The 16,633-nt window shown below is 42.4% G+C and overlaps 1 protein-coding gene across 1 annotated transcript; it reads right to left on the bottom strand.

Annotated features, from left to right (window-relative positions):
- Positions 1 to 6,880: 6,880 nt before the first annotated feature.
- SSTR1 (somatostatin receptor 1) lies at positions 6,881 to 10,765 on the bottom strand. Its single transcript, XM_068683282.1, has one exon. The coding sequence runs from the start codon at positions 10,569 to 10,571 to the stop codon at positions 9,384 to 9,386; it is 1,188 nt and encodes a 395-aa protein (XP_068539383.1). The 5' UTR covers positions 10,572 to 10,765; the 3' UTR covers positions 6,881 to 9,383.
- Positions 10,766 to 16,633: the final 5,868 nt, after the last annotated feature.

Raw genomic sequence — 16,633 nt, forward strand, 5'->3', positions numbered from 1 at the left:
AGTCTTAGGGGAACATCAGCCTCTGATGATGGTTTTGTACTGGCTTTTAGTGGATTTATACCAGAACTGCTACAAACTCTTAATTCTGGTGAAGTTCCACAGACTCATCCTTCCTCCTTCTTTAAGAAAAAGGATAGTCCATAATGAACACAGACAATAAGATTTCACATTTTTTCCCCTATGGCTCTTTCTTCCTGAAATGTTCTTAAATACGATCATCATTCATCAGTAGTGAGCACACTGGTCGTTTTCCTCCTCTACTGCATTTTCAATTTGTAGTTACTATGTCTTTAGGCAGATGTTCCTTGACATTTTTTTTCGGTTTTGTCTACTTTAGAAATTTACCGTTTATTTGCTAAAGTTCTTCGTTTCTTTTTTTTTTTTTTTTTTTTTTTTTGTACTTGATTTCAACTCTAAATTTGGTACTTTTCTATGGTGTAGTGTTTAACTTTTACTTTTTAACTTAGGGGAAAGAGGTCTAGTAATGTCTTCTTTTGATAGGTAATATGTGTTAATCTGTTCCCCTATCATTAAATAGCTCCAGTGCCACCTGCAAGCTTTACCTTTTTAGCTGTTCCTTTTAATTTCTTTTTTACAATCTCCTTTATTTATATGCAGTTCCCTGCTTTGAAAGATATATATATTTTTTTCACTCAAAATTTTCATTTCTGATATGTTATAGTAAGTATTCAGCCAAATATTACCCATTTCTTAGGACAAAATCAGGATCTTTCTCTCTTTTGTCATCTGTCTGACCAGTTATGCCAAGTTACAGTTATTAAAGAAGTCTGTAATTTTAGGTACTAGTCAGCCTGCCATGATAGTAGTCCACACACCCACACAAACACAAAAACGCAGTCCCTTCCCCCTGTATTTTTTTTTTAAATTCTTACTTCTTCAAATAAGTAATAAGCTGTGTGTATGTGGTGCATGCAGCTGTTTCTCATAATACAAGCTTCCTACATTTCTCAGCAATAACCTTTCCAACTCTGCAGTGCTAATGGCACTTAAAGTGAATTGATTCTCTTTCAATTATACCTAACCACTGAGATGATGAAGTAGATTCAGGTCCATTTGAAGCAACTCTGATATCCTAAGAGAATACTTACTCATAACAACATACGTGTTAGTCTTCCTAAGGTAAAACAAAGTTGGTTTTCATTCTTTTCTAGATCCTGAAGCTTAAGAGGATGGGGACAGTATAGCACAAGAGCATCAACCTGTTAATATGCAACGTTCATCATGGTCTGCTCTGCCCTATACTCAGTGACATATTATTATATATCTGCAGCTTTTACACCACAAGTCCTCTTTTGTTTGCCTATATATCAGTCAGTTAGTAATGAGGAAGCTTTCATTACTTTCAGATAAATTGTCCACACTAATGCTGTTGATATCCATTGTGATTCCATAAATCCAGTTTAGATCTCTCAAAAGAACATCCTACTGGCTCATTAGATAATGCCTACTTTGCTGCAGTGAAAGACAAGAACTTACGTTTAAATGCATATTTTTTTTTTATTTTGTGTTAAAATGAAAACTTGTATATATTTATTTACCTTTAGAGAGAATATGCTTTCCTAGTAAAATATAACATTGTGGGAATAGTTTATCTAAGCAAAAATCTGTCTGGTTAGGAGAAGCCCTTCTACAGACTCTCGAATTGGCTTAAGTGCAAGTATGACTGACAATTTTTTTTTCCCCAAAGTATGCGTTATTTGGGAGATTTCCTTCCTTGCTTGAGCAGTTTATTATCTTACTTATTTTCTTTTAAATCTTAGTTCTACTTAAAGGTTCTCAAATGAGTACACAAAAACCTGAAATCCTCTGTAAATTAGATAAACCATTTGGGGAATTCAGTTCTGCCTGCAAAGTTCAGTTTCAAGGTCTGTGGAGAGGAATATGTGAACATTACCTTTTGTTCTTAAGAGCATGTATTTCTCTTATGGAAAATAGTTTTCACAGCCATAGCATTGAAGATGCTTTTAAAGGAAGAAATTCTGCAAATCTAATTTTATGATTGTAAAAGAGAAGATAATATATTGCTACATTCCATTTCTGTCTTGTTGATGTAGAGTTCTTTGTACTCAGCAAAAAAACAGCAAAAAAACTGACTTTTTTTTCTATTTAAAAGGAAAGAAAATAGCCCATGAAATTTAAAGCACTGAAAAAATCCACAGTAAATTAACATTTAAAAAAAAATCAGTTATCTGTTTTCTGCATTGCTTTCCTAAGTTTCTAGTAATTTCATAAAGTCACGTTATCACTTAGTTTTTAGATAAATACCTAGCTACTTTCTAACTTTCAAAAGCAACAGCCAGCTTTGAAAATAGCAGCTGACATAAAAAACTGAATTTTATCCTTTTTGCTGAACTGAAAATTCATGTATCTGCCATACCCTAAACAATATAAATTAATTAAATGAAAGAGCTAAGTCCTACTTTATAACTCTTGTAATGTACCTATTTTTTTCCTCTCTCTTTTCTTAATTAAATGACCTTTCCCAGACACCACACACTTGCTTTTTCTCCATTTCAAATTCCCTCTTTCTAAGGCTCTGAGTACTACTGTTCAGTGCTTAGTGGTGTTAAGATATCCACCAATTCTGCCTTCTTTCATGTCCATTCTCCCCAAATATCCAAACAATCATTAGCCCCACTGTGAACATACCTGGAATATTCTGCTTTTTCTTATACAGCACTCCATAAAACACCACAACCTTTCCATCTCCTTTTCCACCTTAAACAACAGAAATAGCATCAGAGAGAGTCAAAACCCCACCTTCCCTACATCTATGAAAACTTCACATGTAGTCACCTGAGACACCAATCCCATCACTTTTCTGCACAGTTAACTGATGAGGATTTTGTACTATCCTGTAGTAACACAAGTAGTAGAAAGTAAGATTCATTTTCTTCTGGTCTCATCATGTGACCAGTTAATGTCTACTGATCTAAAAATTAAAACAAAATATCCATCAAAAAAAAATCCATTCTCTGTGCTTCTCATCTTTCCTTTCATTGAATTTTCTTTTGTTCATCCATTTGGTCTTGCAATTGATTTGTGTAATTAATTTGTATGAATCTAAGGCATGAACCTTGGATCAGACAGGTCTTTAGCTGGTGTAGCTGTTCAAAGCATCACTGAAATGAGTTTTCAATAGTCACCAAGAGTGGGTAAATAAGCATCTTTTCTTATGAAGACACTCAATTTATAGAAAGAATACAAAATGGTATAGGAAATACAAGGCATTGGATAACAAACTTGTTTTAATATCAAAGTTGTTCTACTTTTTCAAGAAGACATATATAGCTCCTTAAAAAAAGCTGCTTTACAATATTGTACAGACAGTTTAGCTTCTCGGAGCATCTTTTCTTTTCTGTGACCAAATGATATAAACAACAATTCTGATGCAATGTTAAGAAAATAAACCCACTAACACTAGTATTGATTTTCTGCTCGGTAAGCCAGCACTTTTCAAATTTTTCTTTTATCCATGACTTGTCTCTTATTGACTGGATAGAGGGGCAAGATCCATCTATGTCTGTATTTAACAGAAGCCAGAGGGCAAGAAGATCCTTAGCCTTTAGCCAGTATGCTGATAGACAAGGTGCTTTTGTTACAACAGTCACAATATATTATAACCTATTTAACCTAACTAATTAAGAAATCAAATCAAAACCTCCCTTAGTTTCCAGGTTTAGGCCTCAGATGGAGATGCTTACATAATCCTAGCTGAGGCAAGGCATGGTTGGTCCACGTAGAAGGTGTGAGGTGCAATTTCCTAAAGCACTGGGCACCTGCAACACTCAGTGTGTGTTAGTATGCTTCAAACCTTCTGAATATCAAATAGATATCTCCGTGTATAGCCACTCCAGTTCTTATCCAAACATTTTTCCTCCAAGAGCTTTTTCTCCTATCAGCTCCAATCTTTTCAGCAATGGACTCACATCTGCAGCAGAACTGAGACTTCAGTTTTACTCTAGACATCAGATTAGCATGAAAAAAAACAGAAAAGACTTCCTATTAGTGGTTGGACTTGATGATCTCAGAGGTCTTTTTCAACCTAAATGATTCTATGAAATAAATGATTAGATATTTTAAGTAGTAAAACAGCACAACCTAATTGTCCAGAAATTCTAATTGGAATTTTATTGATCATGAGCTCCTTCATAACCTTCATAACATCTTAATCCATCCCTTTTGGTCTAACAGACCACATAGAATAATTATGCATTTTGCAGGCTACATGTATATTGCATACTTGCTTTGTACATTTGTGTCTCATTTTGAACTATTCCAGATGACCATTTGAACCTGCTGTTGTAAACGTGTGTGTGATTACCAGTTCTGCATGAAATGGATGAACCTTAGTCCCCTGACTTGCCTCAGTCTGTCAGCAGCAACGTTACTCAGCATCTTCAGCTCTGCCAAGTACAGGGCACTGTAGCACCCTTGCAGAAGCTCACAGCCTCCCCCTCTGTTGTCATCCTACTTTTATGACTGATGAGGCTCCTACATACAGAAAACAGCACTGTCAGCAGCAGTGGAAAGTGAGCTAATACAAACCAGTTACAGTCACCATCACAATGAACACTAGGTCCCACATTATAAATGTGTGATTCTTCGCTGTCCTCCAACCTACATATGCTATGCATCTTGGGACTTTTACCTTAATCTTTCTACTTAGGAAGCTCAATAACCCACAGAGATACCCTGCAGTGTTACTCATGTTTCATAGCATAAGAACCCACGCAGAGATATGTGTTTTTTGAAAAAAAGAGAGAGTAGAATGGGCCTTTTGTATATTAATACTGCTTTCAAGGTGACTCTACCTGCCATAGAAATGATAAGCATATAATGGCAAATCTATTCAGTCCAGACAGGAGATGAAACCCATATATTTCAGGCAGGACCCATCATCCTGCTGTTTCTCATTCATGGCTGCCTATGCTAAAACCAGATTTTAGGGTTTTGGTGAAGCAGGGTTGGAGGGGGGTGGGCATAGAGAGATTTCATGGAAAAGCATTTTGTGAAAACTGTGCTGAGTTTGTAGCTGTCTAGTGAAACACTTTGAAATGCTCTGTGTTTCAGCTGTTCTTTTTTGTTTCTCTCTACAAAATACAATATTTTGAAAACACTATTCTCAAAGAGAAATTTAATTAGTAAATTACCTTTTCTTCCTGTGGATTTGCTTGCAGTCATTGGTCCAACAAGGCTCTGTGTTAAAGAAGACGGAAGTGCTGAATACATAATGCAGTAAAAATATTTTATTCTCCTCTAGAGATTCACAATTAATTTTTTGTCTTTAGCCCTGGAGTCAGGTAAAGATTCTAGGGGACAAAATATAGAACACTGGACTGATTTTTTATTGTTGTTGTTGTTGTTGTTTTTGTTATTTTATTTATATATATATATTTTAAACACATTAATTTACACATTGCTGCTCTGGAAACACAACAGAGAAAAGTCAAATCCTACATAAATCATTCATCAGAGGATCATTTTATTTCAGTAACATTAAGCCTAATGTTTAAAGTTATAATGATGATCTTAGTAAACTGGTTAACATAGAATATATGGACAAATGGCCATGAAGTTGATACAGAATGCAAGATTATGTTTAAAATGCAGACTTTCTATTTTTCAAAAACAACCAGAAATCCATTTTATTCTGATACAAAACCATTTTATCCCAACACAATGGGAATCTGTCATTTCAGAAATGCACGCATCACTTTCAGAAATCTGATGCTTCTTCTCTGTGAAGAAATCAGATGGATTTTTTCAGTGTTAAATGCAAAAATGTATACTGCGTGATGTTCTCTGCTGTGAGGGCCATCTCAGAAGGCAGAGGATCTACCTATGGCCATCACTCTTTTCATCTACAGCAGAGATATGAAGAGCCAGTCTGCTCCAAGCCCACTGTCTGCAGGCAGCAGTTAGCCCCAGGATATGTGTCTTCTTGGATGCACTTCTAGATCTAATCATGCTTCCTGGAGAAGCTGGTGAGAAAGAAGAGTAGTTTCCCACTTGCTCTTCTTTGAGTGGGAAAATGCTGCAGAAGTATCGTGTGTATGTGATAGGAAAATCCATGTGAAGGCCATTCTCTCTTTGTACCCAGGGAAATGACTCAGTCCACTGCATGTTATTCAGAGTGGTCATACTGTTTTGTATAGGTCTTAGGCTAAACAAAGAATGGGAAAAGTTGCTTGGGATTCAGTGATGTGTATAAAATTGAAGTATTTTTTTAAATATTAAACTCACAGGGAAAATTGAGCAACACACCACTAGTTATAAATTATGGTTTACTTAGTTGTAAATAAATTATATTACAGTATAAAGGGACAAAATATCACCAAGAAACTTGGTGCTGTACTGTTTTTCTTCCAAAGGAAATCAAGAGTCATTTACAGTGTTTGATCACCTCTCCCACTACCAAAGTCGAAGTAAACTCAGGGTGAAAAATAGCAGGAAGAACTGTTAATTTAGTACAAGTAGGTTTTGTTTCCAAACTGAAACTATGCGGCGTGTTTTAGCCAGGAGTCAGACCAGCAGGGCTGGCTGCAAGTGAGCCAGGGCATCTCTGTGAAGGAAAGCCTGCCATCTACTGTGTCACCGACAGCCTCTGCTGCAGCAGCCGGGTAGTTTGCCAAGTACAATCACCAACCCTCTTCACTCTGTCTGGGAAGACTGAAATTAAAGTGCATGTGCTGGCAGGTGTACAGAAATCCATAACATTTTTGTTTAAAGGCAAAATTAGGAAAAAGAAAAAAAAAAAAGCAATAAAACCAGGCTCAACTTCTCATCAAAGCTGATTTGAATCACTGCTTCTTCACTTTTACTTCATAGTGTCTAATGTTAAACAAATCCAGCAATAGAAAGTAGACAAATTCTTTATTTAGTCGAACCATACATAACAGTATGCCTAGATGAGAGAGAGAGAGAGAGAGATTTATACCATTTTAAAGAGATTGTGAGTGAGATTTTAAGTGAAGCTCTACAAATAGCACCGTGTGGTATCATGGGACATTTGACTGTTTTGACAGATGTTTGGTTTCTGTGAAAAGTTAAATAAGCTTATAGAGAGATTTAGTCCTTTTTTCCCCCCATATGTGCATGGAAATCATCAGCAAAACTAATATTTGCATGTTTTCTTTAAATGAGGTCCACTGAGAAGTAAAAGAAAAGAAACTACAATTGTTAAAGCTTTTCACAAAATATTTTAATAAGGATGTAACAGCTTCCACATTAGCAATTTTTAACCTAAAAGGAGCTGACTCACAGTCCATTGAAGTGAACTAGGATCTTTTATCTCATTTCGATGGGCTTTGAATCAGACAACTTTGAAATACTAAATTTATACATTCATTTAACAGTATCTAATTTTTAGTGAGAGAAATGTACAAAGTAGTCTCCTGCTTTTTGCTGCTGAGAAAAGTTGAAGGGTACAATTTGACAAGAACTTGCAGTAAGTCCACTACTCTGAGTGCTAGATGCCTCTACAGCCAGTCTTACACTTAACACTGCGTGCACTTCTTTAGCACTGTAGCTCCCAGTGCAGGGCTACGGGTGTGTTGCTACCGGAGATTTTTTCCAGTCTTTTGCTTCAGACTGTCAGTAGCTATAATTAATACCACCACAGTATTGTGCTTGAGAAGTGATTTGTCACAACTACCAGGACACCTGCCACTCCATGACATTGTCAATACAGGTGGTAGAAAACAAAACAAAGCAAAACAAAACAAAAACAACATTATCTGCTTGTTTTAATACACTTTGTATTGTTTCTTGCATCTGGGATAAGGGGAGCAGGGAGAAAAGGTTTTGTTTAATCAGCTGTAATTTATCAAATAAGAAATCTTCATTCACACATATGAAAAATGTTACTTCATAAGAGAGAAAGAGGGAAAATTCAAGAGATTTTTTTTTTTTTTTTTTTCTGGGGGAGACAGTGTAGATGAGCATATTAGAAAAAGTTACAACCTTTTTTTCTGAAAAGGAGCCTTCTTGAGCATCACCCATTTTAAATGCACTCTTGCAGGTAGCCACCACAGACATAAGTACACAGTATAAATTGCTTCAGAGAAACACGTTCACAACACAGTGACAAGAATCAAATAAAAAAAAAATCAAATAAAAAGACATCTGGCACACATTAAAAACAACATTTCAGAGAAATGAAACATTATGAAGTTCCGGGCCAGTATATTACATTGGCAACATATGATAAACACATTTTATCTTTCTTTTAGTGCAACAAAAGAAACAGAAGCTAGGGTAATAGCTATTGTCAAACAGCTACTTTTCTGTCAAGTATTAATTTAAGAGCCTGATGGAGATTTTGAATTAATTCCCCTTTTTTTCCATGTAGGCTAAAGTGACTTTGAAGCCACCCAGGTCATTCAGAACTGTCTCAGCTCCCTTCATTGCCATTTCATGGCTAATGGAGCAGGTACAAGACAATAACTTCACAGTCTAGTGCTCCCCTTAAGCTTTTTTATTTGCACACTTTATTGGATGTATGGACACACTCACACATCCTCCGGCTCAAGGCTCCCTCCTGCCCCCAACTCAGTGCTCCGCTCCCTGAGGGTCATGGGACCACTTATCTCCTGTTATCAGCAGCCGGCTGTGCAGCTCTGAAGCACAGCAAGAAGCAGCTTTCCTTCTGAAGACTTTTTCTGTTCTGCTTCCTCTGAGAGCAGCACAGAGAGCCCAAGCCCCAGGGAGGTGGGAGCTGTCTGCAAAGCAGAAGACAGCTCCGTGATTATGCTGCTCCTTTTCTTGGGGCCTTTTTCTCCCCTCTTTTATTGTTTTTCCCTCTGGGAAGGCAGAGAGAGGCTGCTAACAGGGCCAGGTGTGCACTGGGGAGACTTTTCTCAGTGTTTCTGCTCTCTGAAGGGCAGGTGCGTACCTGTAGATGCTGAGCAGGGTTGCCGTTGTTCAGGGGGGATCTGAGCCAGACTGCTGGGACTTGACTGGTGCAAGCTCTGCTCAGTGGCAGGGGGGTCCCACCAGCTGAGGGGAAGGAGGAGGGGGACCTGTACAAAAGGGGACAGTCGCTGTGGGACCTGCACAGCCGCTCATCAAACACAGAGAGAGGTGGCAGAGCCTGGCTGCCAGAGCCTAAGCCGAGTGCGGCAGTTTACTAAGGGGTGTCAAAGCATCAGCAAATGCACCCACTCTCATGGGAGACAGGCAGGGGGGATGGGGCAGCACACCGAGGACATGGGGTTTTCTTTGCTCCCTCTTGTGCCAAACACTGCTGTCGGTGGGCTGGACCAAAACCCCTTCCCTCCCGGCCTCCCCGTGCCACAGCCCTGGCCTCGCTCACCCGCCTGCTGGGGGCAGTGGGGGGGTGGTGGGGCAGAAATGCTTCCTCAAAGAGTGGTAATCCTGGAGGTGCAAGTGCCGTTCCTGTACATGCTCCCTGACTCCAAGTTGTCTGGGGGAAAGTCCTCCACGCTGTATGCCCTGCTCTTGAGGGCAGTGGCATAGTAGTCGATGGGTTCCTCTGCAGCATTGTCCATCCAACTGAGGCAGAGCAGCCGCTGGAAGGACCGCTTGAAATTGTCCGAGAGAAAGCCATAGAGGATAGGGTTGGCACAGCTGTTGGCGTAGCCCAAGATGACGGAGAGCTGGCTAATGGTGGCATCATCCTGCTCTACAAAGACATTGACCAGCTGCACAATGTAGAAGGGCATCCAGCAGATGACGAAGACCATCACCACCATCATGACCATGAGAGTGATCTTGCGCTCTGAGCGTTTGCGCTGCTGCCAGCCGGCCTTCAGGGCCACCATGCGCATCTTGGCAATGATGAGGATGTAGCAGAGGCAGATGGCCACCACAGGCAGCAAGAAGCCCATCAGAAAGGTGTAGACCACAAAGACCACCAGCCACCTCTGGGTGGGCTCTGGCATGAGCATGTTGCAAGCCACCGTTCCATCACTGTTGGCTGCTGTGTTGGAGAAGATGATGATGGGTAGGATAATGAGGATGGAAAGCACCCAGACTCCCAAATTGACCATCTTAGCCACAGTGGGCCGGCGGTACCTCGCCGCCTTGATGGGGTGCACCACAGCAATGTAGCGGTCCACGCTGAGCACAGTCAGGCAGTAGATGCTGGTGAACATGTTGATGGCGTCCACGCTGAGCACCAGGCGGCAGAGCAGCGAGCCAAAGGGCCAGTGGTGCAGCAGGGTGGAGGTGACCAGGAAGGGGACGCTGAGCATCAGCAGCTCGTCCGCAATGGCCAAGTTGAGGATGTAGATGTTGGTGGCCGTCTTCATCTTGGCATAGCGCAGGATCACGTAGATGACCATGGAGTTGCCGCACAGCCCCACCAGGCACACCACGGAGTAAATGAATGAGATGAGGATGGCGCTGCCCTGAGACTCGCTCAGGGTGCTGTTCGGGGCGCCAGAGGAGTTCCTGCCGCCCGAGTCCATGCCCCCCGCCGCCGCCTCCTCCAAGGCGCCGCCGGCTCCTCCACCGCCGCTGTCGCTGCCGCCGCTGTCGCTGCCTGCACCGCCCGGGAGCCTGGTGCAGGTGCCATTGGGGAGCATCCTCTGCCCGGACCTCCCCGCTCCCGGCTCAGAGCCGCAGGCTCCCGCCGCTCGCCGGGCGCAGCATCCCGGCGGGGCTCCCGGCGCCGCTGCCCCGGGGCGCTGGCATGGGGACGGACGGAGGCGGCCGCCGGCCCCGCTCGCTCCGAGCGGCAGCAATCGCTGCTCCCCGGCTGGTGAATGATTAATAGGCGGCAGCGCGTCACCGGCTACGAAAAGGAGGAGGGAAAGAAAAAAAAAAATGCGGGAGGAGACGTAAGTGGGTGTTCCTCCCCCCCCCACCCCCCCGCCTTCCATCCCGCCCCCCCGGCTGCTCGCAGGGCCGGGGCTGCCGAAGGGCAGGCACCCCCGGCCCCTCTGCCCCTACCTCGCTCTGCCCCCGCTGCCCTCACTGCCCCTGCCCCACGCCGTGCCGCCTCAGGTCCCCCTGCAGCCAGCCTCTTCTCCGGCCCCTCCGTGCTGCACTGCTCCCTACCTGCGACGGCACCTGGGTCCTGGCCAGGGGCACTCCGGGCAAAGGGTCCATGTCTCCGGCTTCGGGACAAAAGCTTGTTCAGGGGTGGGTGGGCAGTGTTACCTGGCCTGGCATGCTTCGTCCCTGCACAGCTGCTGCAGCCGCACCATGCACGCTGCCTGCCCCATGGTGCTGGCACCAGGCACGGCACTGACTACACACCCCTTTTACCATACATGCACAGCACTGCCTGAAACCAGCGATGCCTACACCACCTGCAGCCATGCTGCTGCTCCATGCTCCGCACCTTGTCCTATCCCACCACAACCACCAGCCAGCACACATTAGCAGCATCCAATACCTTACAGCACTGTCCCCCAGCCCATGCTATGTCCCGAACCTCGTCCTATTCTTACACCCCCAGCACAACTTGTGCCTCTGTGCTTCTCACATCTAGGAGTGCAGGCACTAGCCTGCACACTACTGCTCACCATTACTGTCTGCACCGTGATGGTGCCAAGAACATCCCAGTTATGCTGCCACACAAACACACCATCTGTCCACTCTTCTGTCCCCTCACGTACTGCTTCTGCTCCCAGTAGCACTTCAAACTGAACCACCTGTATCACCACTCCTGCACATGCACACCCCTTAATACTGCACTTAAAACACTTGCATATCGCTGTTGGGGTTGTGCACCACAAACTGCTTTTATACACTGATCTACACTGTGCTGTTTCATATACACACCCCAATTCCAGACGACAATCAAAACCAATAGTTACTCATGCTGTCATCCCTAGACAGATGCTGCTTCCTCACACACTTCTTCCACACCACCAGTTACAAACATGTGAACACCAGCAGAATGTCCTGTTAATGCACCTCTACATCCTAGGCAAACATATTTGATCACTTTCACCTACACATCTCCCTCCAGGCAATGTCTCTTATCTTCCTACGTTATCATTCAATGCAGAGTCTGTCCTTACATATTTGCACATAACCACTTAGCCAGCTTTCACATACCAACACCACCTGCCCATTCTGTATTAGCTAGACATGGTTATTCACTAATGCATGCACCGTGCTTGCATCAAGACTCCTTTAGCACATAGATATGTACAAAATTAATAGCTGCTTCTATCTATTGTATCCACACATACATGTGGGCACACCTCACCTGAGACCAACCTGTTTCTTCACATGAACTGTCACCTATGAGCACCACCTACTTTTCCAAGAACAGCAGGTCCAAACTGCATAAATATCACCATAATGCATATGCTGCCGTGTGCCCCCCACAACATCACTATACACAACATCACACATGCATCCTCACTTCCTACTCGTTTTACCATGCATGCCCATCACCTCCTACGGTTCACACATCTTGTTATCACTGTCTGCCCACCCTCACAATTATACATATTATCACTACCCACCACTTTAATATGCAGATACACACAGCATTACATCAGTTCATTATAACCCATCATCAGGAATTTATCCTCTCTAACACATTATATATCTACATACCTATTATCCCCACCAGCAGCAATTCTAACACATACATGTAATCTCTCCGACTGTATGATTTTTCTCATATCGATCACCACTTCCAACCAGTATATACACCCAGACACTCCAATGGGACCACTGTGTGTTTTTGACAGCTTGTAGTAGGTACTATGTTTAACAAATGCACACTTTTGCAGGAGCCTTAAGCAAGCTGTGAATAAGGAGACTGTGGATTTATATCAAATCTTACACAGAAACGTAATGGTATAAAATAAAAAATAAAATAATATAAAACACCCAAACCATTTGTTAGTAATTGCATTTAAGTTCTATTTGAATGATGTTCTTTGTGACTTTTGGTCATTTTGAGGACTTTTTGTATTTACATTCATGTATAGAAATGCATTTATTGAGCAACCTCTGCAAATGATCTCAATAGTCTTAGGACTATTGCTGTATATGAGTGCTATATCTAGATGTTAGAACACTTAGGGATGTCATGCAAATTTTACTCTGTTGAGTTTTAGAGGTTGTATATTCTAATATACTAGGATCAGAACTTCCAGTATACAGTGGAAAAGGAAAGGAAAGGAAAGGAAAGGAAAGGAAAGGAAAGGAAAGGAAAGGAAAGGAAAGGAAAGGAAAGGAAAGGAAAGGAAAGGAAAGGAAAGGAAAGGAAAGACTTATATTTAACTACAAAGTGCAAAGTCTTTATTTGCAGTATACTATCTCACACTGTTAAAATCTCTACAATTACATAAATTCAGCTGGATAATTATTTTCATTAAAATTTATATTCTGGGAGAATGTGAATCAGCTTTCAGTCACTGATATGAGGACGAGCATAAGTAAATAACTGCAAACCCATCAACAAGAACATCTGTTCAATTGCAGCACTTTAGTCTGTTTGAAAACCTATAGTTCAAATATAATCCAATTTTTGTTTACGTGAGCATTTGTTTTAAGGGACATTTACTTATGGAGTATTGATTAAAGGATTTCTTTCTTTTGTATTGTTGTAAGCTGGCATTTAACAATAGTTCGACTATAAATCTGAATACTTTCATATTGCCCTCTGAGAACACAGGAGCAAAGAGGATTGATTTTGAAGCTGATTAATAACAGTGTCATCAGCACAAAATTTCAGTTCTTGTCCGCATTGTTCTCCATTACATTTGTATACATATAAACACACAGTCACTCATGGAGGTACTTTGGACACTTTCTTCATGCTTTGGCCTATTTTAAGCCATTCATTTGCCATGCTAGCAGCTGGCTATGCCCTGCACCCAAGAGGATCAGTAAAAGCTCTTCTATTGAAGTACTTTTGTGCATGGTGTTCTATCTTACTGCAATGATTCAAAATAAATTACCTGTAAATTGTAACTCCTGTGGAGGTACTAATCTCACTAGGCATCATACATATACCTAGTTGATGTGTATTTCCAGAAAAACAAAGTATCATTATAGTCATAATTATATTGAGGTACCATGTGCCTCTCAATAAGTAAGTATGTGCCCTACTTATAAGTCTTGAGGATTTCTGTATACCCATTCAATGAAGTTTCCCTCCATTATGGAAAATTACATTCACATTAGAGAATACTGCCATTTTCCAAAAATGAGTTGTTTGAATGCTTGCCTAGTCACTTAAGCCAATTGTTCTATCACACTGTATATATTAATTTACTGAGAAATTCTAGATCTTTGCCAACATTCAATTGTCTATTGCTCATGATTCAAAAGTAGAAATTTCTAACCTTAACTACTTGATAAAGGAGCAATGCTTGAATACAAATAATGTGTTTTATTATCCCAATAATGATATAACACCATTATAAATACCAGAATTGTCTCATTTCACCCTCATGAAATGAAAGGAATAGGTATAACAATCAAAAAGTCCTGTAAAGAAGAAATTCTGGTACAAATAAGCTCTAATTTGGGAACATGCTTTGACCTTTTTTTTTTTTTTTCTTTTCTTTTCTTTTTTTTTTTTTTTTTTTAACGGTCATTTCTTTTACCTAAGGATTTCACTGTAAAGAATAGGCCAGAGGTCTCAGTTTGTGATTACAATGCCCAGGAAGGGCAGCTTGACCTTCTCAACACAGGCTGCAGGTTTGCCTAAGATGCATGCGGATACATGTACATTCCATTACACCATCTTTGTAGCAAGACCTGTTTCCCATGGCAGGGTGAAAAAAGAATTATCATCTCCCCAAAATTCTCTCTTCTTGGCCATATTGGGCAGCCTAGTGCTAATGCTTAGCCCATGATTAAGGTTAAAATTAGAGTTAGGAGAGACAGAAATGAAGCCTGTAATGGTGGAGATGCAAGGGGGAACACAAATGATGGGGGAGGCTGCATGTTTGTTCCTCTGTGATACGGCTAGGCATCTCGGGGTACAGCTCATCCCACACCTAGGCTTATGTTTCAGTCCAGGAGAGAGACAAGAGTTCCAGCTGAAAAGGGAGAGAGAAAAAAAATAAAAAGAAAGAAAAAAAAAAGGAATGGAAAGAAAAAAAAGAAAAGATTTAAAGCTGCGTAAGGTAAGAGAGGACTTTACAAATATTTTCTCCAAGGACTTTCTCCTTTGGGCCATAGGCTGGGGTTTCAGGATAGGGCCCAATCTCTTACCTAATCCTAAGACACAGGCATATTGAGTTTACGTGGCAAGGTTTTGGTAGCAATGCACTGCAGTGGTGGCCTCTGTGAGAAGAGCCCAGAAGCTGCCCCATGTTAGATAAGGGCCAGTTTCATCTGGCTCCAACGGGACCCACAAGTGCCCAGAACTGAGCCGATAAGCAATGTTGTTTGTGCCTCTGTAAGAGCAGATTTAAAGGGAAAAAAAAAACTGCTGTGCAACAGTAGCTGAGGAAGCAAGGAGTGAAAACCAGCCCTGCAGGCACCAAGGTCAGTGCAGAAGGAAGACAGGAAGGGCTCAGGGGCCAGAGCAGAAGTTCCCCTGCAGCCTGTGGAGGCCCCTGGTGGAGCAGGCTGTCCCCCTGCAGCCCATGGGTCCCACACGGAGCAGATCTCCACGCTGCAGCCCATGGAGGAGCCCCCGGTGGAGCAGGTGGAGGTGGCGTGGAGGAGGCTGCAGCCCATGGAGAGCCCCTGCAGGAGCAGGCCCTGGGCCAGCTGCAGCCTGTGGAGAGGAGCCCACACAGGAGCAGGGGATCTGGGGGGAGCTGATGCCCATAGGGGACCCATGCTGGAGCAGTTTGCTTCTGATGGATGAACCCTATGGTATGGAGCCATGTTGGAGCAGTTCTTGAAGAGCTGCTGCCTGTGGGCAGCTCCCGCAGGGGGCTTCCTCAGTTCAGGAAGGATGGCATCCTGTGGGAGAGACCCCACGTGGAGCAAGAGCAGAGAGTGACTGTGAAGGAGCGGCGGAGATGAAGCTTTAGAGACTGACCGCAGACCCCATTGCCCATTCCCCTGTGCTGCTCAGGAGGAAGACATAGAAAAGGGTAGATTAGAAGAAAGGTGGTTTTAGTTTGCTTTTAGTATCTCACTGTTCTAGTTTGTTAGTAATAGGCAATAAATTACATTAATCTCCCTATGGTGAGTCTGTTTTGCCTGTGACAATAATTGCAGAGTGATATCCCTGTGCCTATCTCAACCCTTGAGCCCTTTCCATCATATTTGCTCTCCCCCTTTCCCTTTGAGGAGGGGGAGTGAGAGAGTGGTTGTGGTGGAACTCAGCTGCCCAACCGGGTAAAACCACCACAACAGGTTAGAAAAGAGACAAAGCCAATAGCTCCAAGGGGAATGAATCTGAAGAGGGATTGCCAAAGGAAAGGAAATGAAACTTTTTCTCCCCTGTTTATGTTCTCTGGGAGACAGCTGGAGTATCAGGATAAGGTCCATCCCGACCACAGTCTTATGGGAGGCAAAGCCCAGAGCTGCAGGTGCAGTGGGGCTGCCATGCTGGGGTGGGATCTTCCCCCCAGCTCTCATGTGAGTCTCAGAGCTCCCTAAAATGCAGAGGGGGGAACCTGTCACCACTACATGCAGAAACTGAGCCCTGAGCTGCTAGTATCGTATCCTGAACTTGAATTACTTTACAGCAGAAATATTGTCT

Source organism: Anas acuta, chromosome 5 (assembly GCF_963932015.1).
Source record: "Anas acuta chromosome 5, bAnaAcu1.1, whole genome shotgun sequence".
Taxonomy (NCBI): Eukaryota; Metazoa; Chordata; class Aves; order Anseriformes; family Anatidae; genus Anas; species Anas acuta.

What these genes read in the sequence shown, in the direction of transcription:
- SSTR1 (XM_068683282.1), bottom strand. Translation starts at nt 10,571, where the DNA reads ATGCTCCCCAATGGCACCTGCACCAGGCTCCCGGGCGGTGCAGGCAGC.